At 35.6% G+C, this 24342-nt stretch overlaps 1 protein-coding gene across 4 annotated transcripts in view; it reads right to left on the bottom strand.

Annotated features, from left to right (window-relative positions):
• Positions 1–24342, bottom strand: part of SCAPER (S-phase cyclin A associated protein in the ER) — a 423671-nt gene that overhangs the window by 237678 nt on the left and 161651 nt on the right. For all 4 annotated transcript variants that reach the window (XM_027521864.1, XM_027521861.1, XM_027521865.1 and 1 more), the window contains one exon: positions 8932–9068. In XM_027521864.1, the coding sequence (XP_027377665.1) occupies positions 8932–9068 (137 nt within the window). The remainder of the gene's footprint in view (positions 1–8931; positions 9069–24342) is intronic.

Genomic DNA, 24342 nt, shown 5'->3' on the forward strand with positions numbered 1-24342 from the left:
ATTATCCCCAGGTAACCTCCTCAGCTCTGGGAGAATTCTGAGTTAGGCAAAAGAAGGACAAACTCTTAAAACTAACCTTTCAGAGAACCATCAGAGAGGTCAAAACAGCTATGGTTCTTTGAGTACAAGATCTGCTCTTCTCCAGTATTAGATACCTGTAACAGGGATGCAGTTGATTGTCTTCAAAGCTTCTGCTGAGTTGGGAAGTTGAGATATGCTCAGGGCAAGCTAAAATGCCACTACCCTCTTTTATGGGCTTCCCTGATGGCTCAGACAGTAAAGAATCTGACTACAATGCAGGAGACCTGGGTTTGACCCCTGGGTCAGGAAAATGCCCTGGAGAAGGGAATGGCAACCCATTCCATTATTCTTGCTTAGAGAATTCCACGGACAGAAGAGCCTGACAGGCTACAGTCCATGGGGTTGCAAAGAGCTGGACACGACTGAGTGACTTTCACTTTCACTCTCTTTTTAAAAGTTGAATTATAGTTAATCCATAATTTTGCACAGCAAAATGACTCAGTGATACATATAAATGTATTTTTCTTTTTCAGATTATTTTACATTATTGGTTATTACAAGATATTGAGTACAGTTCCCTGTGCTATACTGTAGATCCCTGTAGTTTATTTTATATATAATAGTATGTAAACATTAATCTCAAACTACTAATCTATCCCCCCCACAAGTACCCCATTTGAAAACCATAAGTTTCTTTTATATGTCTGTGAGTTCCTTTCTGTTGCATAAGTAAGTTCATTTGTATCATTTTTTTTAGATTCTACATATAAGTGATAATGAGATTTGTCTTTCTCTGACTTATATCACTCACTTAGTATGATAATCTCTAGGTCCATCTGTGTTGCTGCAAATAGCATTATTTCATTCTTTCTTTTTTTAACTGAAGTATAATTGCTTTCCAATGTTGTGTTAATCTCTGCTGTACAACGAAGTGAAACAGCTATCTGTATACATATACACCCTCCCTCTTGATCTTCCTTCCCTCACATTCCACCAACCAAGTCATCACAGAACACCAAGCTGTGGTGTTCTACACATCACGTTCTCACTACCTATCCATTTTACACATGGTGGTGCATTTATGTCAAACTTAATCTCTCGGTTCATCCCACTCTCCCCCTCCCCCACTGTGTTCACATGTTCTTCTCCACATCTGCATTTCTATTCTGCCCTGCAAATAGGTTCATCAGCACCATTTCTCTAGACTCCACATACATGTGTTACTATATGATATTTGTTTTCCTTTAACTTATTTCACTTTGTATGATATATTCTAGGTCCATCCACATCTCTACAAATGTCCCAATTTCATTCTTTTTTACGGTTGATTAAAATTCCATTATATATATGTATCACATCTTCTTTATCCATTCATCTGTCAATGGAAATTTAGGTTGTTTCCGTATCCTGGTTATCGTAAACAATGCTTCAGTGAACCCTGGGGTACATGCGTCTTTTTCAATTATGGCTTTCTCAGTTATATGTCCAGCAGTGGGATTGGTAGTGGGTCATATGGTAGTTCTATTTTTAGCTTTTTTAAGGAAACTACATTACTGTTCAGGAGAAGGAAATGGCAACTCACTCCAGTATTCTCCAGAATCCTGAATCCTGTGGACAGAGGAGCCTGGTGGGCTGCTGTCCATTGAGTCAGACATGACTGAAGCGACTTAGCACGCATGCATACATTGGAGGAGGAAATGGCACCCCACTCCAATATTCTTGCCCACAGAATCCCAGGGACAGAGCAGCCTGGTGCAAATATTTTCTCCCTTTTCCTCTTGCTTATGCTTTCCTTTGCTGTGCAAAAGCTTTTAAGTTTAAGTAGGTCCCATTGGCACCCCACTCCAGTACTCTTGCCTGGAAAATCCCATGGACGGAGGACCCTGGTGGGCCGCAGTCCATGGGGTCGCTAAGAGTCGGACATGACTGAGCGACTTCAATTTCACTTTTCACTTTCATGCACTGGAGAAGGAAATGGCAACCCACTCCAGTATTCTTGCCTGGAGAATCCCAGGGACGGGGGAGCCTGGTGGGCTGCCGTCTATGGGGTCGCACAGAGTCAGACACGACTGAAGCGACTTAGCAGTAGCAGCAGCAGGTCCCATTTACGTCAAAAAGTGTTTTTCCTATGTTTTTCTCTAAGAGTTTTATAGTGTCAGGTCCTACATTTAGGTCTTTTATCCATTTTGAATTTAATTTTGTGTATAGTGTTAGGGAATATTTTAATTTCATTCTTTTACATATAGTTGTTTAGCTTTCCAAGAAACATTTATTGAAGAGGCTGTCTTTTCTCCACTGTATATTCTTGCCTCATTTGTCATAGATTAGGTGACCACAGGTGCATGAGATTGTCTCTGGACTTTTCCTTCCTGCATCATTGACCTTATTTTTGTTTTTGTGCCAGTACCATACTGTCTTGATTACTGTAGCTATGTAGTATTGTCTGAAGGAGCCTGATTTTTCATTTTCCAAGATTGCTTTATCTATTCAGGGTCTTTTGTATCAAAATGCAAATTTTAAAATTTTTGATTCTAGTTCTGTGAACAATGTTACTGGTAATTTGATAAGAACTGCACTGAATTTGTAGATTGCCTTGGGAAGCACAGTCATTTTGACAATACTGACTCTTCCAATCCAAGAACATGGTATATCTTTGCATCTTCTTGTGTCATCTTTGATTTCTTTCATCAGTGCCTTATGCTTTTCACAGTATAGGTCATTTGCCTCCTTAGGCAGATTTATTCCAAGGTACTATTTTTGATGCAATGATAAATGGGATTGTTTCTTTAATTTCTCTTTCTGATTTTTCATTGTCAGTGGATGGAAAAGCAATAGATTTCTGTATATTAACTGTGTATGCTGCAACTTTATCAGATTCACTGATGGACTCTAGTAGTTTTCTGGTACCATCTTTCTCTATGTATACTATGATGTCATCTGCAAACATTGACAGTTTTACTTCTTTTCCAGTTTGGATTCCTTTTTCTTCTCTGACTGCTATAGCTAGGACTTCCAAAACTATGCTGAATAAACATGGCAAGAATGGACACCCTTGTCTTGTTCCTGATATTAGAGGAAATGCTTTTAGATTTACACCACTGAGTATGATGTTAGTTATGGGTTTGTCATACGTGGCCTTTATTATGTTGAGGTAGGTTTCCTCTATGCCCACTTTGTGAAGAGCATTTTTTTTTATCATAAATGGATGCTGGATTTTAGCAAAAGCTTTTTCTGCATCTACTGAGATGATCATAATGGTTTCTACTCTTGAATTTGTTAATATGTTGTATCACACTGATTGATTTAGGGATGCTAAAAAATCCTTAAATCAGTGCGATTAAACCCACTTGATCTCCTTTTAATGTATTGTTGGATTCAGCTTGATAGAATTTTGTTGAGGATTTTTGCGTCTATGTTCATCAGTGGTATTGGCCTATTATTTTATTCTGGTCTCATATTGGTAACAGGGTGGTGGTGGGAAGGCAGACATTTTTAAGAAGAACAAAATGCCCTGGCATATTTCAAAACAGCTCCTTATTCCCTGCTGGAAGCAAAAGCATTTTGCTGTGATACTCACTTTGAGAACCTGATCAAGCTCTTAGAAGTGAAGTAAACAGAAGTGTGGGGATCTCATGTAGTTCTGACTCCCATATTTGTCCACCTTGAACATCTGGAGAGTCATCAATTATAGCTCAGGTTTTCCTACCCCAGTACTGATTTCCACAGAGGTTTCTGCTCTTGTTACGTTGTGATTTTCTCTATTTGCTTATCTGTCTGTCCAATTTGGAAGGCTGCATCCTACACTGTTACTTCATGTATCTTATGCATCTAAGAAGAGCTGCTGATTTTTCACTTTTTTCACATTTTTACCTGTTGTTAGGATGGAGTGAGTGGTGATTTCCAAGCTTCCTATGTGCAGGACTAGAAATCAGAAGTATAATGGAATAATGTATGCAACTTTGTGTTAATAAATTTAACAACTGCTATGAAGTGGACAAACTACTTGAAAGATACAAAATACCAAAACTGAAGAAGAAATACAAAGTATGACTTCACTGATTATATACATAATTTAAATAAAAAACTAATTCTAATCCTATAGAAACTCCTGCAGACACAAATAGTTTTCAACCCACTTAAGCAAGCCAACATTCTCTTGATTACAAAACACAAAGATATTGTAACTACAGATCGACATACATCACGAGCATAAATGTACCAATCTTTTACAGTTATCAAACTTAATCCAACAATATACAAAAAAATTATATATAATGAGAAAATGGGGCTTATTAAAAGGGTATAAGGTTGACTTAACACTCAAAAGTCAGTACAGAGTTATATACCCTACATGGGAATAGGTTGCAAATTATATCTCACTAAAGCTGCCATAACAAGTCAACATAATGCACCAAACTGATAAAAATGAAAGAGTGCATTTTAATAGATGTAGAAAAGGCATGTGAGAATATGGTATATCAATCTAAGAAAAAAGCACTCAGGAAGTTAAGAATAGAATAAAGTTCCCTCCATCTGAGAAATGACATCTACAGAAACTGTAAGGTATGTTATAGCTAATATAACGTAATAGTGAAAACTCTACTGCTTTCTCCCTAAGATCAGCACCAAAGCTTCTGTTTCATATTTTGTAGAAGGTGCAACACAGTGCAATAGACAATAGAAAAAAATAAACAGTATACTAAGTAGAAAAAAACAAATAAAATTGACTTTATTCTGATATGTTTACGTACATAAAGAAATCTTATAAATTTATAAAACTATTAGAGCTCATAAGTCTATTTGGAAAGGTCCCAATAGCTAGTGAATATACAAATAGTAATTCTGTCTATATGTTCACAACAAAAAATATTACAAATATAATTTTCAATAGAAACAAAAACTTAAAATATTAGGGATAAATTTAATGAAGTATTTGTAAAGCATTTAAACTGAAAATTACAAAAAACTACTAGAAAAATTACATAAGCTCTAAACAAATGCAGATACATATCTCATCATGAATTGGAAGATTCAAAATTATCAGGATATCCTTTCTTCCTAAGCTTATCTACAGATCAGTGCAATGCCAATCAAAATCCCAAGAGACTTTTTAATTTTAGATAGTAAAAACTGGTCTTAATATTTTTGTGAAAATGTAAGACATTGGAAAAACAAAACTTCAAAAAGAAAACAAAGTTGAAGACGTCTATTGCTTTATCTTAAGACCTACTACAAAGCTACTGTAATCAAGACAGTGTGAAAAGGAACAAAATAATGGAAGAGAACAGACCAGAAGCAGATTCAGACTTCAGGGGGTGATTTATATTTTTTATTAGGTGTCAAAATAGAAAAGCAGGGTAGAAGAGGAGAGTCCAGAAACAGACTTACTCACATAGGGGAGATTTTCTTTTTTTAACCAAAGTATTAAAACATCGTAATCGGAATGGAAATCTTTTCTGTGGATAGTGTTGGAATCACTGGCTGGCTATACAGAAAAATAAACCTGGACCTATTCTTCATATTATACCCACTAATTTGTTTGAGCCGGATCATAAATCTAAATGCTAAAACTAAAATTACAAGGCTTCTAGAAAAAAAAAAAATGAAGGCTTTTTAACCTTTGGTCAGACAAAAATCTCTTAGAACCCAGAAAGCATAAGACCTAAAAAGAACATATTGATAAAATAGATATCATCACGATTAAAAATACATTTGCTTATCAACAGCTATTGCTAACAAAATGTATAGCCAAGCTCCAGATTCAGAAAAAAATTCACATAACACATAACTGGCAAAGAACATGTAGCTAGAATATATAAACAACTCAAAGATAAAATGACAAACAACTCAACTTTTAAAATGGGCAAAAACCTTCAAAGACACGTCATAAGGGAAGATATGAGTGGTGAAAAATTACATGGAAAGATACTCAATACATATTATTAATCACTAAGGAAGTGCAAATTAGATCACGAGACACAACTATGCTAAAACTGGAATTAAGATTAAAATTTTAAAAATTAAAAATACCAAGTATTGACAAATGTTGAGCTACTGGGACTCCCCCAGGTTGCTGATGGAAGTGTAAAATAGTACCACCACTGTGAAAAAAATGTGGAATTTCAGTTTTAAGTATTTATCCAAGAGAAAGGAGAATGTAAATACACCTAAAGACTTGATAGGTTAATTTACAAATGCCAAATAAGTGAAAACCCAAATGTCTATTAGATGAACAGATAAAAATTTATGGAATATGCACACAATGGTATGAAATGAAATGAAAAAAAAAAAAACTAACTACACACAAGTCAAAACACAGATATATCTCAAAAATGGTATACAGCTGACCCTTGAACAACATGGCATTGAACTACATGGGTCTACTTATACTTGGATTGCTTTCAATAGTAAACACCACAGTACTACACAGTCCCCAGCTGGCCAAACCCGTGGAGGTTTAACCAACAGAGGAACTGCAGAAATGGAACACCAACTGTCAGTTACGTGTGGATTTTTTGACTGAATGGACAGTCAGTGCTCCTAACACTCTCACTGTTCAAGGATCAACTGTACTTGGTAAGAGAAGTCAGCCACAAAGGCTTCGTTTGTATGTATTTCTAGAATAGGAAAAACTACCCTATGAGGATAGAAAGCAGGTCAGTGGTTACCAAGAGCCAAGGGTGGTGAAAGCCTGACTGGAAAGAGACACAAAGACACTGTGAAACAATCAAAGGCTCTTACACATGATACGTGAGTATGCAGGTTTGACAAAACTCAACAAACTGTGTATTAGCGATCTCTACATTCACTTACATAAATCATACTGCAATAAAAAAAATTATTGATATAGGTATGTAAGCATAGAAGGATACGTATATGCCAAAAAATTAGCAGCATCAGAATTATAGGATTTTTCCTATAATTTAAAGATTTCCTTTAATAACCTAGCATTACTATATATATGTGTACATATATATATATATATATATATATATATATATCAGAGCCCGAAGGACAGCCTCACTGAAAAGGTTAACATTTCAGCAAAGACCTGAAGGAGGTAACAGTGCTAAGCTCTACGGATATATGTGGGAGAGCTGTCCAGAAAGAGGAAAACTGGAGTGTAAAAGCCCTGAGGCTTTGAGAAGAGAAGTGACATGATCTGACATGTTAACAGGTTCACTTTGGTCAGCATGTTTAGAATAGACTGTGAGAAGCCAAGGATAGAAACAAAGAGACTAGTCAGGGAAGTACTGCAATAATCCAGGTGAGATATGACGGAGGCTTGATTGAGGGGGGAGGTAGTGATGCTAGAGAAAGAGTCTCTGAATGTACTTTACAGAAAAGCTAACATGATTTGCAGTTAGGCTGGATGAGACGTGGGAGAAAGAAAAAGGTCAAGGACAATTTCAAGGGTTCTGGCATACACAACTAGAATAGACTTACCTGGTTATTAATACAGAGAAAACTAGAAGGAGAGGTTTGGAGGGGCAGATGCAGAGAAGAAAGCAGGAACTTGTTTTGGATACACTAAATTTGAGTACAACTGAAGAGATATAAAACCAGTAGTCATCAACAGGTGGAGAATACAAACACCTGGTGAACTAACCAAAGGAATGTGTACATAGAGGAATAAGAGAAAGGTCCAAAGAATGGACTCAATACCATTTCTGGAGGTCAGCAAGTTCTCAGCATAAACTAGAAACGAAGGCCAGTAATACCCTAAAGTATATACTCTAAAACTATTCTTAGAAACTTCAAGGAACTACAAAAAAAAAAAAAAAAAAAAAACCAACCAAAAAAGCCTTTTCTATTCTTTGCTTGAATGAGTACTCTCAAGTTTCCACTGATTATGTAAGATGAAATGGACATCTTCTTTTAATTACAATCTGAAATTGGAAACTATAGAGAGATAATACCTGTTCACCATTATTCTAGACCTGTATTTCTATAATTCCATACGTCAAGCTTCTCTTTTTCTAACCATTTAGGAATAAAGGTGCAACAATATATTCAGACAACCTTTCTTCAAATAGCAAAGAATTATTTTCTAAGGAGGAACTACATTTGTGTCCTGGAACAAGACTCATCAGTCATCAGATGATGCTCAGAGCTTGTGAGGTAATGATGTACTACACAGCTGTCTGATCCTCAGATGTCACTTTGGAGGCTGATGATAAACTACAGGTCTGACAACTCACTTTCCATTTCAAGATATTTCTTGAACTTTCTCTTGTTGTGACAGGCAACCAAATTGATTAAACCTAGTCATGGGATTTGACACTACAGCCAGCAGACTTCTATTTGTTGATTGCTATTGATTTTCTTTGATACTTCATTTAAAAATCAATAGTTGGAAAGAAAAATAGGCTTGGTTTACACATACTTAAACATACTATTGTATGCTGAAGGAGGCACAAGTTTGGCAGGGCTTTGGCATCCAATTATAAGAAGAGCTCTTAACAGGTGAAAGCAAGGGCTTTAGATCGATATACAGTTTTCTTTCTCAATCAAAGAAAGTGGCTATAAATTAGGCTCATCAGTATTATTTTCAAGGCTTTCTTGAAGCAAACAAGTTTAAACTTTTGGAGAGGGGCAGAGAGTCTTCCTTGGATTTACATTAAAAATGATACACCACTAAAACTTTTTCTTTGTTTTTAAGCACATTTATAGTTCCTGAGGGCTTCCCTGGTGGCTTGGTCAGTAAAGAATCCACTGGCAATGCACGACACTTGGGTTTGATCCCTAGATCAGGAAGACCCTCTAGAGATGGAAATGGCTACCCACTCCAGTATTCTTGCCTGGAGAATTCCATGGACAGAGGAGTCTGGTGAGCTACAGTCCACAGGGTCACAAAGAGTCAGACATGACTGAGAGACTAACAATTTCACTTTTTTCTTTTCATGGTACCTGAAGTTCATCCGTGCTTTTATCTTTTTGGCTTTCTTCTTATTTTTCTGCCGCTCTTCTCCATCTTTCAAAGGCTCTGGTGGAGCTGTACTTTCAACCACAATGTCAATAACATATTTCTTTAAGGAAAGGTGCTCCTGCAAGATAAATAAATGAAATAATAATTAAAAACAACATGGCACTGCTACAGACTACAGTGAATAGAAAAGAATACACAGATGAAAGTAAAAGTAACCTCTATGAAATACTGGCTTCAAAAATTGCTTTGGTAAACACTGAAGAAATCATTTTACTTGAGACTTTCATGGACCTGTCAAACTTTGCTGCACATCAACTGAGCTAAATGCTAAGGATACAGGGACATACTCAAGTGCCCTGTAACCCCACACTGCAGTAGGAGAGGTAAAATACCATACTCTAATCTATAAAACCCAGCTTGGTACTACAGGAGCTCAAAAGGGAAACAAGATCACTTGGGCTGATGAGGAAAGATTTTAAGAAGGAAGCACCATGTCTGCTATCCCTTGAAGGATGGATTGAATTTGAACATATGGATATTGGGTATGTGTGTGTTTGTTTGGGCTGGTAGTTGCGAAAGGTGGCAGGAAGGAGAAAGGAGTAGGGCATCCCAGAAAACAGGCAGAGGTGAGAAAGCAGAATGTGGCTAGTGGCAGCAGAAATTTGGTCTGGCTGAAGTACACAGAGTTTGGCCCCACTTCCCTCCTTAGCCATCTTGGATTTTATGGCACCTCATTATTATTACTCTCCTGCATGTACACAACTCCCCTGTCCCTCTATTCTTCTTTCATACCTGCATGGAAAAATCTCAACCCTAAATCTAACTCTTTCTCTACTTTGTACTCATAACTGAGCAGATTAATATGGCTATAAAAACCATGGTGACAAGATCTCAGTTTAAATTTATGACCTTACACCTCAAATGGGCTCTAGAACTGCCAGGCCATTGAGCAGCCTTAGTCTACTTTGTCTACATTCTCCCTCCTAGAAATTACTTTAGACCCTCTCCTTAAATTTCCAACATCATTAGAACTGTAGATCACTTCTTCCTCCCTGACACACTTTCTTCCCTAGGTTTCTAGATAACACACTCTCCTCCTAACTCCAGCTGTACCTTCTAAGTCTTCTTTGCTGGATCCTTTCCTCTTCTTGACGGATAAATATTAAACATCTCAGACTTATATTCATAACTTCCTTCTTCTCTATTCAAACTTATTTATCAAGTACAGTGACTTGAAATATCATTCACAGAGGCAATTCCCAAATTTTTATCTCTAATCCAGACTTCTCCCCTGAACTCTATTCTTATCAAACTATCTACTGAAAATCTCCACTTAAGTGGAGTATTTCCAATATAAGCATTTCCAAAATAATACTCTACAACATAGCTCTTATGCTGCTAACATACATTAAAAATTGACCTTACGGTGTTTAGTAAGTGGTGCCACTATTTGCATAACTGCTCACATCTAATACATCAGTAAATCCTATCAGCTCTACTTTCAAATATACCCATATTAATCTCAATCCAATCACTTCTCCCCACCACCATCACTTAATCTAAGGCTTCCTCATAGCTTTCATTTGCATTATGAAATAGCTTCTTAAATATTCTTCCAGCTTCTATGGTCTCAAAATCTTTTATTTACAAAATCAGCAATTTTAAAAAATATAAATTACATCATATCATTCCTCTTATCAAAATCTTGCATTCTCATCACCTTCAGGGCAAAATCCAAAGTCCTTATCACAGTCTACTAAACCCCACATCATCAACTTCTCTGACCTCATCTGACATTACTCTCTCTGTTGTTCACTCCACTGTGGATGGAGTGGGCATATTAAACAGTAGAACTGATAGGGTTTACTTATAGATTAGATTGAGCAGTTGTGCAGTTACTGAACACTCTAACAGCAAATTTTATGTATACAAGGAGCATAAGAGTTTTGTTGTAGAATGTTATTTTGGAAATGCTTATGGTGGAAACACAAGTGGAGAGTTTCAGGAGACAGTCTGATATAGGAGTGGAATTCAGGATGCTGTTGTTCTTCACATCCATCAGGAATGGTACTGCCTCAAGACTCTTGTTACCTTAGCCAAGAATATTCTTCTCCAGGTACTTGCATGGTCTCAGCTAAAATGAACATTCAACCTTACATAACACCATTATGTGCCATCTTCTTATTTTTCTTCATAGGACTTGTTTATCATCAGTTCCTGATATCAATATTCATTTGTAATTTCCTGCACTAGAACATAAGTTTCATGAGGGCACTGACTTTGTTTTGTTCAGTGATGGTTCGGTATCTGGTACTGTGCCTGGCATACAGTAGGCACTCAATAAGTATAGGTTAAATGAATGATGAAACGAAGATAACAAGATGTAATACAATATCTGTGGTCAAATGAATGAAGTCAAAACATACAAACTTTCAGTTATAAGATTAAGTAAATCTTCAGATTGTAATGTACAACATAGTGAGTATAGTTAACAATGCTGCTGCTAAGTCGCTTCAGTCGTGTCCAACTCTGTGCGACCCCATAGACGGCAGCCCACCAGGCCCCACCGTCCCTGGGATTGTCCAGGCAAGAACGCTGGAGTGGGTTGCCATGTCTTCCTTCAATGCATGAAAGTGTAAAGTGAAAGTGAAGTTGCTCAGTTGTGTCTGACTCTTAGCGACCCCATGGACTGCAGCCTACCAGGCTCCTCCGTCCATGGCAGGATAAGCATTTTCATTTCCTCCGTCCATTTTCTAGGCAAGAGTACTGGGGTGGGTTGCCATTGCCTTCTCCGTAGTTAACAATACTGTATTGTATATTTTAAAGTTGCTAAGAGAGTAGATCTTAAAATTCTCATTACAAGAAAAAAATTGTAACTCTGAGTGGTCATAGACTGTAACTAAACTATGGTAATCATTTCACTATATACAGATATATAAAACATTGTTGCATACCTAAGACTAACACAAATGTTCTATGTCAATTATATCTTGATAAAAAAGGGCAAAAGTAGTATTCTGAGGGCTTACTATACAATGTACACTGAGGTAAGTCCCTTACATATGATCATTGATTTAGTCCTTTGAACTACACTAAAAGGTATATATTGTTATTACTTTCATTTTAACTATTAGGAAACAGACACAGAATCAAATAACTTTCCTGAAGTTAGAAAGTCAAGATCATGATGATTAGCAGTTTTGTAGATAGTAGTGATACAGCCTAATTTAAATCCAGACAATATGATTATGGAGAATATATTTTTGGCTAGTACTTTAGAGATATGGTTAGAAAATGAGTTGAGCCATAGAGTTGTGCTTATTATGAAACTTCTATGCTTAGTGAGGTCGGAGGGAAAAACCCAAATCCTGTATATTTTCTCTTCTATATGGAATCCCCCAAATAAAGCAAACAAATGGATATAATAAAACAAAAACAGACTTACAGTCACAGAGAACAAACTAGTGGTTATCACTGGGAAGAGGGGTAAGAGAGGAGCAAGACAATGGAAGAGAATTAACAGGTACAAACTACTAATTATTAAATAAATAAGATCAAGGTTGCAATGTACAAGATAGGGTATATAATCAGTGTTTTACAATAACTTTAAATGAATATAATCTATAAAAATACTGAATCACAGTGTTGAACAACTGAAACTAATATAACACTGTAAATCAACCATACTTCAACAAAAAGCAGAAACTTTTCAAATCATAAACTTACCAAAACAGTAAAACAAAATCACCCCAACCAAAGGTGTAAAATATTCTCAAAAGTGGAAGTAATTATTTTCACTGATAAATTAGGCCTGTTGTATACAACATCTTTATACTTTGGCACTAAACAAAGGCAATTACTTAAGTGATAAGTATATATAATATACATATACATGCAACTTGAAAAAATAACCTGGGTCTCAAGTCAAATGAAAGCAATTACATAAGTAAATAAAGAAAACTCCCTTAACATATATAATAAAGATACATAACACAAAGCAAGTCATGTAAAACCACCATCCAAGTTATCATTTATTAAATACTTGCTGTGATCAGCAAAGGGCTAAAGTCTTCACAACCCTATAGAAAGGTGGGAAAATGTTTATATTTTACAGATGTTTAACAAAGGTTCAATATTATATTCATGATCATAAAACTCAAGTTCAAAAGGGCTTCCCAGGTGGCACTGGGAACTCGCCTGCCAATGCAGGAGACATAAGAGGCATGGGTTTCATCCCTGGGTTGGGAGGATCTCCTGGAGGAGGGCATGGCAACGCACTCCAGTATTCTTGCCTGAAGAATCCTATAGACAGGGGAGCCTGGCAGGTTACAGCTCACAGCGTCACAAAGAGTGAGACATGACTGAAGCAACTTAGCATGCACACATGCAAGACCAAGCTTTTTTCCCACTCCACATTCCCTCCCTCTAACACTGCTCAAGTGGGCTAAGTCTCTGACATCTAATTTCTATCACCGCACTAAGGAAAAGGAGTATTTTAAATGACATTTTTAATTTTGTAAAATGCTTAATTATACTATTTTCATTTGCGTACAAGTGGTATTTACATATCTAATAGAATCCATTAACGGTCTAAAATGCAGACATTACATAGAAAAATTTGGATTCCATCCGGAACTAACAAAAACTGCCATCTTTTTAAAAGACGTTACAATAACACTCACAGTATGCATCATGCACTCTCATTAACTTTTTAAAACAATCTCAAACTAAAACCAAATGAGAATACATTTCTATTTCTGTTTGACTTAATTTTTTCCTAATACAAATCAACATGTTAATCATAAAAAATAGTGAATTAAGTCTAAAAGAGAAACGGCGATACAGTATATTAACGCATATATATGGAATTTAGAAAGACAGTAACAATGACCCTATATGAGAGACAGCAAAAGAGACACAGATGTAAAGAAGAGACTTTTGGACTATGTGGGAGAAGGTGAGGGTGGGATGATTTGAGGCATAGCATTGAAACATGCATATTATCACATGTAAAACAGATGACCTGTGCAAGTTTGATGTATATGAAGCAGGGCGCTCAAAGCCGGTACTTGGGGACAACCCAGAGGGATGGGGTGGGGAGGGAGGAGGGAGGGGAGTTCAGGATGGGGGGACATATGTACACCCGTGGCTGATTCATATGGATGTATGGCAAAAACCACCACAATACTGTAAAGTAATCAGCCTCCAATTAAAATTAATTAATTAAAAAAATACAACCATGTTAATTATAAAAAATATCAATAAAATTAAGAAATAAAAATCTCCTATAATTTTAATACCTAAAAATAATTGAGTAATCATCCAGACATTTTTATTCTATTTTACAATCTGTTTTTTAAATTTAATATTGCAAATATATTCATTCCATGAAATAATGTTCTATAACATAATCTACTGATTATTTACAGTATACTTAATTTTACTAAATGCTTTTTTGTTAAACATTTGAATTTTTATTTTCAATATGATAAATACTAGGGAAACAAATACAGCTAAACTTCTAGGGACTTCCTTGGTGGTCCACTGCTTAAGAATCCACCTTGCAACGGAGGGGACATGGGTGTGATCCCTGGCTGGGAAAAGATCCCACATGCCGCGGGGCAACTAAGCCGGCACACAGCAGCTGGGGAGCCCACATGCCACAACTCCTGAGCACCCATATGCCGCAACTAAGATCTGATGCGGCCAAATAAATAGGCATTAAAACAATTTAAATTATTCCTTTATGATCAAAGCATAGAACTGAAATTTCTGGGCTACAGATTACACACATTTTTAAGGCTTTTCATATGTATTCCAAAACAACCAAAATGAGAGTAAGTCCCCACAAGTGGTTTGCCAGTACCTAGTATTTCTGTTTCGTTTTGTAAATTGGTCAATTTGTTAGCTGAAAAACTTTTATTAATATGCTTAACCATTTGTTTGTATTTTGTCTTACGTGACTTAAAATATGTCTCTTTTCTAATTTTCCAGGTTTCATAGATTTGCCTCTAGTGGGTTGCACTATGTTTTCACTTTCTGTAAGAAAGAGACTGCCTTTTGATGATGCACTGTTGGATGTGACACAGGATAATTAATTGTTATTTTTCCATTAAAACCATGAAGACTACACAGGAAGGTTTTGAGATGGTTTCTGAAGAGGGAGAACATGCACAAAGGAGGTTTTCAACACTGAGAAGTGGTTTAGAAAATTATAATGCATTTCTACTTGTGAAGTATTAGCCATTAAAACACTTACAATGAGGATTCTGAGAAGATGAAGGCAGTGGTAATGAAGTTATGGATTCTCTTTGAATCACCATATAAAACAGAAAGAGCAACTGGACAGCAAAATCAAAACCCATAGAAAATATTTACAACAAGTAAGTGACAAGGTATCCCCACAGCCTCCAAGCAGGAGTGGGTGATGACAAACTCCCAACAGGTCAGCAGGGTTTCAGCGTCTCTGAAGGAGAAGTCAGAGGAAAACAGTCAGACTGAATAATGAACCTGAGAACAGAACTCTAAAAAGGAAATCATTTTTCACTGCAGAGTTCAACAGACCAATCTGAGAACAGCATCTAAAACTGAGAGAGGTTTGACCACTGAAATGGCAGGTGAGTAAAAGGTGCCTGCATTAAGAAGGTCAGAAGTCTGTGACCGAGCTAAGCCCTGCTCGGTCGCTCAGTCGTGTCCAACTCTTTGTGACCCCATGGACTGTAGGTCAGCAGGCTCCTCTGTCCATGAGGATTCTCCAGGCAAGAATACTGGAGTGGGTGGCCATGCCCTCCTCCCGGGAATCTTCCAGAGCCAGGGATCGAACCAGCATCTCTTAGGTCTCCTGCATTGGCAGGTGGGTTCTTTACCACTAGTGCCACCTGGGAAGCCCAGGCCAAGCCCTATGACCTCTCAAAGCTGAGCCACAAAGAAAACTGCTAAAGAAGGAATTTAAGCAAACTAGGGATAACAGAAACAAAGGGAGGAAATGCCTGGATACAAACAGAACAGGTAACAGAACTAGGGAATTTTAGAAAGCAAGTCACTATATTTTTTACAAAAACAATAGAAGGAGGTCTAAGAAGTTAGAATAGGTACCCTGAATCGTAACTCATTACAAATTCCACTAAAAATAAGCAATACAAAGGTATCAAGACCAAATGACAAAATTATTAAAAGAAAAACAAATAAGTAGAATAGCAACACTACAAACAATGAAAACACCCCCCCCAAAAAAAATACACAGAAAAGATGAATATGTAACCTTCTATTTCAAAATAAGCTAAAACAAATATAAAAAATGTTCTAACACATACCACCATCTCAAAGATTCAGAATTTAAGTTACAAAACTCAGTGAAGATGGCAAAAGAAAATATATCATTTAAGAAATGAAGATAAACTAGAAGACAAAAGAGTGAATAAACACAACAAATAATTCCTCAGACAACTAAAAATACAAAAGGGAGAAAAATACTTAAAAGAAATAAAAATGATTTGAGAGTAAGTGGAAATACAAAAGATAGACAAAGATACAGCAAACAGGAGCACTTGAAAAAGAAAACCAAAACAAGGGAACAAATCAAATGTTAAGAACTATAATATAATTCAAGAAAACTTTCCTAATAAAGAATATAACTGAATGTTGAAAGAGTACACCACATATCTGAAAATACTGACCCAGAGTGGCTAATAGCAAAACATATAATATTATAATTTCTAAAAATAAAATCTATAAAAAAGTTAGATTATCATCAGGCCTTTTGACAGCAATATTTTATGCCAGAACAAAATGAAGTATACTAGTTTCCTCTTATCCTTGGTTTCACTTTCTGTGGTTTTAATTACCTGTGGTCAACCATGGTCTAAAAATATTAAATGGAAAATTCCAGAAATAAACTCATAAGTTTTAAATTCGGTACTGTTCTGGGAAGTGTGATGAAAACATACACTACCCCACTACATGGCCTGGATGTAAACCTTCCCCTTCCAGTGTTTCCACGCTATATATGCTGCTCACCCGTTAGTCACATAGTACCCATCTAGGTTATCACGTGGATTGTAGTATGGCAGTGCTCGGGTTCAAGTAATCCTATTTTATTTAAAAATGACTTCTAAGCATAAGAAAAGTGACATTGGCAATTTCAATATTCTCTAACTTGCCTAATTTATGAATTAAACTTTATCATGGGTATTTATACACAGGAAAAAGACAATACAGCTGACCTTTAAAAAATATGGGAGTTAGGGATGCTGATCCCCACACAGTCAAAAGTCTACACATAATCTCACAGTTGGCCTTTCATGTTCACAGATGCAACCAGCCACAATCATGCAGTACTGTATTTATTGAAAATAATCCATGTATAAATGGACTCACATAATGATAATATGTCTTGTTCAAGGATTAACTGTATATATAGTATTCAGTACTATCCATGGTTTCAGACATCCACTGGACTGCGGTCTTGGAATATATCCTCCAAGGTTGGGAGGGGACTACTATAAATTTATTTAGAATTGTCAAAGGAAGAAATGTGAACTGAGGATTTTATACCCAGTAAAACCAGCTTTCAAGTATAGAAAGCACAGATAAATTGTTATTAACATTAAAAAAATCTAAAGGGAATATTATTTTCATAAGACCTTCCTGAAGAATCTACTATAGAACAAGCCTCAGAAAATCAACATGACTATAAAGACAGAGACATGAGGACTACTGGTAAATATTTCATATATACTTACAGAACTAAGACTAAACTAGTGATTAAAAGCTAAGGAAATACAGTCGTAAAATGGTTGTATGTCAGACTTTTTTCATAGACTTACTAATAAAAAAGATGAGAATGGGGAAAACATGAAAAGAATTTTAACCTGTTCTCAGTAATTAACATTGGCAGTAGGATTATTAGTAATGTTATTCTAAGATTGCTGTGTACATAATGTCGGATGAAGTAAAGGAGATTATGAGCATTTCTCCTGAGAAACCTGTATGCAGGTCAGGAAACAACAGTTAGAACTGGACATAGAACAACGGACTGGTTCAAAATTGGGAAAGGAGTATGTTAAGGCTGTATATTGTCACCCTGTTTATTTAACTTATATGCAGAGTACATCATGCGAAATGTTGGACTGGATGAAGCACAAACTGGAATTAAGATTGCTAGGAGAAATATCAACAACCTCAGATATACAAATGATACCCCCCTCATGGCAGAAAGTGAAGAGGAACTAAAAAGCCTCTTGATAAAGGTGAAAGAAGAGAGTGAAAAAGCCGGCTTAAAACTCAACATTCAAAAACTATGATCATGGCATCCAGTCCCATCACTTCATGGCAAACAAAAAGGGGCAAAGTGGAAAGCAGTGACACATTCTCTCTTCTTGGGTTCCAAAACGTATGTTATATAAACAAATGTATGTATGTTTATCTGGAGGAGAGCATGGCAACCCATATTCTTGCCTGGAGAATCCCACAGACAGAGGAGCCTCACAGGCTACAGTCCATGGGGTCGCAAAGAGTCAGACATGACTGAAGTGACTTAGTACACATTCACGCATGCATGCATGTGTGTGTATGCTTGTGTATAACATACTCACAAACACATCACATATATTTTATGCTCTTGAAATATCATTTCACAGTAAAAGTAATCAAGACATCTTAATGAAACAGCTAACTATAAACTAAACGTCTTGCCATATCAAGTAGCAAGGTAACTAACAAATTCTACCAGGCTTATGTCAAAAGAACTTGAGAGCAAACTCTAAGAGGCTCCCACTGACCAACAGATAGCATAATTTGAGCTTTAAAAAAAAGAAAAATTTTCAATGAGGGAAAGCCATCAATAATTCCAGAGTTTATAATGATATATATTTTAAAATAACTAATTGTGGACACATTTGGAGGATAATAGGAAACTCATTATACTGGAAACAGGTAAAAATAAAAAAATTTAACCTACTAATCAGTAATCAAATAGTAGATGAGGGAAAGAATATCTTTATAAATGTATTCCAAATAATAAGTGAAAGTGAAATGTAGAATTTGAATAGCCCCATATTTATGAATTAACGGATTTAGGTATCCATTAAAATCAAAAGCTAATATGTCAGTACCACAAAAAAAGAAAGTCTATGAGACATTATGCTCATCTTGATGAAAGAACTCACACCAAATACAGTTTTTCCAAATGGGCTGAATGCCTAGTTTGATCACGTCTCTGGATTTGCCTGCCTGTGAGCAGCCAATAGACAGTATAGAGAAATTACTACACACTGCACAGTAACAAAGCTTTAGCAAGTCACATAATTCTTCTGCTAGGGACGAGATTTCCCAATTCTTCTTTGTTTTAAGATTTTTTTTTATATGGACCATTTTTAAAGTCTTTTATTGAATTTGTCACAACACTGTTTCTATTTTTGGTTTTTTGGCCATGAGGCATGCAGGATCTTAGCTCCCTGACCAGGGATCAAGCCTGCACCCCCTGCACTGGAAGGCAAGGTCTTAACCACTGACCACCAGGGAAGTCCCACCCAATCTTCTGGTAGCTAGTGGTAGCCATGTGACTGAATTCTCACCAATGGACTATGCATACATGTTTAAGGTTTGAAGACCCATTCACTTTCTTCCCCTTCTGCAAACTGGAACACAAAAGGGTCTGTTAACATAGCTCTGAATATTAGAACTATATTAGGGGATGATAGCAACAGAAGATAACTGAAAAAACCACATGGCATAAAGCCACCCTGACCACTTAGAACTGCTTACCTCAGGACTCCATTGTGAAGAATAAAGATCTATGTTTAAAAAAAAATCATTGTATTTTTGTCACTATTACAGCAGGTTAATCTTTTGTCTTTCCCAATTAATGCAATTATGTACTAAAATTTATATTAATTATGTTTATAGCTTTGCATTTTTATACGTGTATGCATGTGTACATAAAATGACTATAAGAAAATAAGGCAAAATACTAAAACCTGTCACTAGATGATTGATGCATTTTTAATTTTCTCATTTATAGTAAATGTGTAAGTAGAAAGTAAATCATTTTAAAATAGCTCTTATGAGATGATATTTAGAGCTGATGTCAAAATAGTATTTGTGCAAAGGGATTAGAAAAGTTCAATAAGGCAGGATGCATCATGAGTTTATCAGTATTAGGACTGAGTGATGAGTACATGGAGGTTTGTCATCTTATTCTGTCTATAATTATAAGTGTTTTAAATTCTTCATCAGTTTAGAAAATTCTCCATCAGTTTAGAAAATCTTGTAAGGAAAAATAATTTACACAAATTAATTTTAAAATTATATGTTTGGCTTGCCAATAGTAGTAAATGAAATCACAATATTCTTATCTCTAAAGCGTCCAAGAACTAGTCTCATAATGGAATTTACATGTTTGTGCACTACTCAATTGCTGAAGAGAGTGGACTCCCAGTTTGACATCTATTTTAATGACAGAAGGAGACAATATCCTGTAAAAAAATAATCCTTATTGACATCCTTTCTTAAAATCCCAAGAAACTGGCTAAGACAAGACAAATACAGCAATTTCATCTCCTTTTACCTGAAATATTGCTTGCTTAAAGTTATCTATAGTTATGGTCATCTGAAAATTGAGCTTTTAAGAGATTGATATTCCTGCCCCCATTCTAATATGAACAACCAAACTGTTTCACAGTCCAGTCTACTTAATATTTAATAAAATGCTCAGTAAAAAAATAAACTTTGAATAACTTACTTCCATAAAATTACCATAAGGAAATATCAAGGTACAACAATATTTCTCTACAAATATATTCACTGCAGTGAGATTTACAACAAAATATCAGCAGTAGGGAACGGATTACCTAAATTATGGCACATGCATTAATATGGTACTAGAAAGGTTAGATTAGTTTTAAGCACTTGTAATGGTAAATAAAAATTCAAATTTTAATCCTTGTAAGGCAGTTTCTATATAAGCAAGTGTTTAAGATATTCACAGGTAAAGAGAAGAAAATTAGATCAACATATTAACAGTAGGCAAACCTCAGTTTTTCTTAAATTTTCCACAATTGACGTATATTAATATTTTAATCACTGTAAAATTAATGATTATAAGGAAATGTAAGGAAAAAGCAAGTTATTTAAAGAGGATTGATTTGTATAAGGTTACAGTTTCTACAGGCTCATTTGTACCTCAGAAAGAACAGATATAACTATGTAAAAATACACTCATCTTTTGGTGTCTACTCACAATCCTAATTACTACACCACAGGCACAAGGCAAAGCAAAGTATACACTTTGGGATGCAGTGTGTCTCAAATGTGTCTATGACTCATTTCCAAAATATGAATTATCAGGACCAAAAATCATCTGAAGGCCTCTGTATAGTCTTCTTTCTTGTAAGAATTTAAAAAAAACACAACTTCTACCCTTATGGAATCCTGGTCAGTGCAAGTACTACTCTACTAACAAGTCAGAAATCAGTCTTCACTGGCCATTCTATTTGACACTGCTAATTCTACATATTCATTAGTAAGAGACACTGTTTTTCCTTAGGAACAGAAAAGCAAATTGGTGCCGTGGAAACAGCACTAAACTGTGAGTCAAGAGAACTACACCAGGATGAATTCTACAACTCATTGCTAAGTCCCTTCTCTGAGCCTCAGTTTCCTCACTAGTAAAATAAAAGCATTAGACAAAAAATTCTAAAGCCCCCCATTTTCTAACATTCTAAAAATCAACGTATATGTATAGTTGATTCACTTTGTTGTACAGCAGAAACACAACACTGTAAAGCAATTACACTCCACTTAAAAAATAATAAAATAAAATAAATCAATGTCTCAAGTCCAAAATCTAATTAAGTATGGCTAACTCCACACACACACACACACATTTAAATCTAGTTTTAAAGTCATAATTGTGACTTCTTATTTAAACATTACTGTAATATGAAATATTAGTAATGTATATAAGGAAACTAATACCTATACAGATGATCTCATCAAAGTTTATATCCTTCTTATTCTTTTAATTACCTTTTATGGCATACTAGACCAAAGCACTGGCCTTTCTAACATAATTTACTATATTCAATGAAATAATTCATAATGAAGTTTATGACCTTGATATTCTATCAGACTCCTCCTGAAGGTTCTTTATTTTTTAAAAGAGACAGGAAAAAATTAAGCTATAGATAGGTTCATGATCTTTGGGAAACAATGTCAAAGTTCTAAAAATAGTTGATGAGCAAGAAAATATAAATGACACACATAGGATTTTATTAAACTATAATTTTCAGAGCTCTCTCAAGTGTTACACCTCACAATAAACACATTTCATAAAATATGCTACATTGAAGAAAACAACTTGCTTCCCATTATTTAAAAATATTGTAATATAGAACTGAGAATTTTTAAGGATATTACTCTTTCTAGATCAAAAGATTTAAATATGTCTTCTCTGAATAAAAAGAACCACAGTTTCATTACAGTAATACAAATGTATTTTAACTTAAAAATCAAAGCTGTTCCTTTATAGAAATCCAATGTCATGCTCAAAAGGCATATTTCTCTGGAGCCAAAAGTTTACTTGCAAGAGCAGGATGGGAATTAAGAAAAGAGCAGGGTGGATGCCAAGTTACAAATCTAAATACATGAGAAATTAATGCAAGGGTTTTCAACATTTTGTTTGGAAAAACATTTTTCTCTCAACCTCATCCTGTACTTTCTCAACTTTGTAATCTAAAATCCAATGATATTAATCAATTTCAGAAACAAATAATGTTTTCTTTTAAATTCTTAAAATATTATGAGGCACTCCACTCTTTTAAGCCTGCCTGGGACAACAAGTAAGATAAATACGAGGCATTTTACAATATTTCCTCACTGTCTTCTACAAAAACTGGGCAAGTGTGGGGGCCTGGAGGGTAGGAACTTGGTTTCTTGCTTCTTTAGAGAATGATGGTAAGAAAAATGAGAGGTGAAGAAGAGATGGCAGACTGGGGAAATGAAGGTATTTGGGAAGGGAAGAAGAAGAAGGAAAATCAGGAGGAAAAGGAGAAGCAGCTGAAAGAAGGGAAGGAATAAAAACATACTCAACTACAAACAACATGGCATTTTTAGACAGCACTTTACCATATATCTTGAATACCACCCTCACAGACATAGTATATTGAAAATAATAAATGATAGGTTAGCTCATTAATATTTAGTTTGAAAGTGAGAAAGTGAAAGCATCAGTCACTCAGTTGTGTCCAACTCTTTGCAACCCTGTGGACCGTAGCCAGCCAGACTCCTCTGTCCATGGGATTCTCCAGGCAAGAATACTGGAGAGGATTGCCATTCCCTTCTCCAGGGGATCTTCTCGACCTAAGGACTGAACAAGGGTCTTCTGCATTGTATGCAGATTCTTCACCATCTGAGCCATCAGGGAAGCCCATCATTTAGTTTATTAACATTAATTCAATATGAAGTGTGCCAAGGGCTTATGCTAACAGCTTACGTTAAAGAGCCAGAGTTTTACTATGAATAAGACTGAGGAGTGGGTTGCCATTGCCTTCTCCGAAAGAATCTATAGCAAACTATTATTTTGGCTTATAACACTCTTCTATAAAGCCATCCCAGCAGGTTATCCCCCAGAGAGATTTCAGAGGAAAGCTGATTTATAATTACTGACCTGTTGGATGGCACTAGCAATACCAGAATGTCTATCATTATCATCCAAACACTATTCAAAACTGAAAGCACCATATATAAGAATTAGTTCACTCATATTTAAATAAGTGTGTTTAGAGATTCATGAAACTATGAAATTTATCAGAGATAACACAAAATGAAGAGATAGGCTCAAGTGACATTTATCTCTGCTTCCCTGGCACCTGGACTAGTGCAGAGTACACAAGCAGGTGCTGAAGAAATGCTTTAAAAAGCAGTTTGAGAGTCCCATTATATTTAAATAAAATTTTAAATTTAGTCAAACAGTAAATTTAAGAAAATCTAAAATGTAATGCCTTTTTTAAAAAAATAAAAAAAATGCCCTTTGTGGCAGCACCATTTTGAAAAATTAAACACATTCAACAGTGTCAACGTATAAAACTTGATAGGCTATTTTAATAATACAAAAGATTCAACTCTTCCCAGGTCCCTTTCTACAGGTGTAGGATACACTTATGATTTTATCTACTACAATCTATGTATTATATTGTTTGAAGTGACGGATGAGAAAATGAAGCTAATGAAATACTGTGAAACAGACACCATGTAAAAGAGAAAAGGCCATCTTGTGATAGAATGATAGTCCACCATCTGTCCCCCTGCCACTCAGTGACAATTACAAATACTCCATCAGTTTTCCGGTAGGTGGAGATGATGAATGAGGTAGAGACTTCTTTTCAGATTCTGAT

Source organism: Bos indicus x Bos taurus, chromosome 21 (assembly GCF_003369695.1).
Source record: "Bos indicus x Bos taurus breed Angus x Brahman F1 hybrid chromosome 21, Bos_hybrid_MaternalHap_v2.0, whole genome shotgun sequence".
In the NCBI taxonomy this organism is placed as follows: domain Eukaryota; kingdom Metazoa; phylum Chordata; class Mammalia; order Artiodactyla; family Bovidae; genus Bos; species Bos indicus x Bos taurus.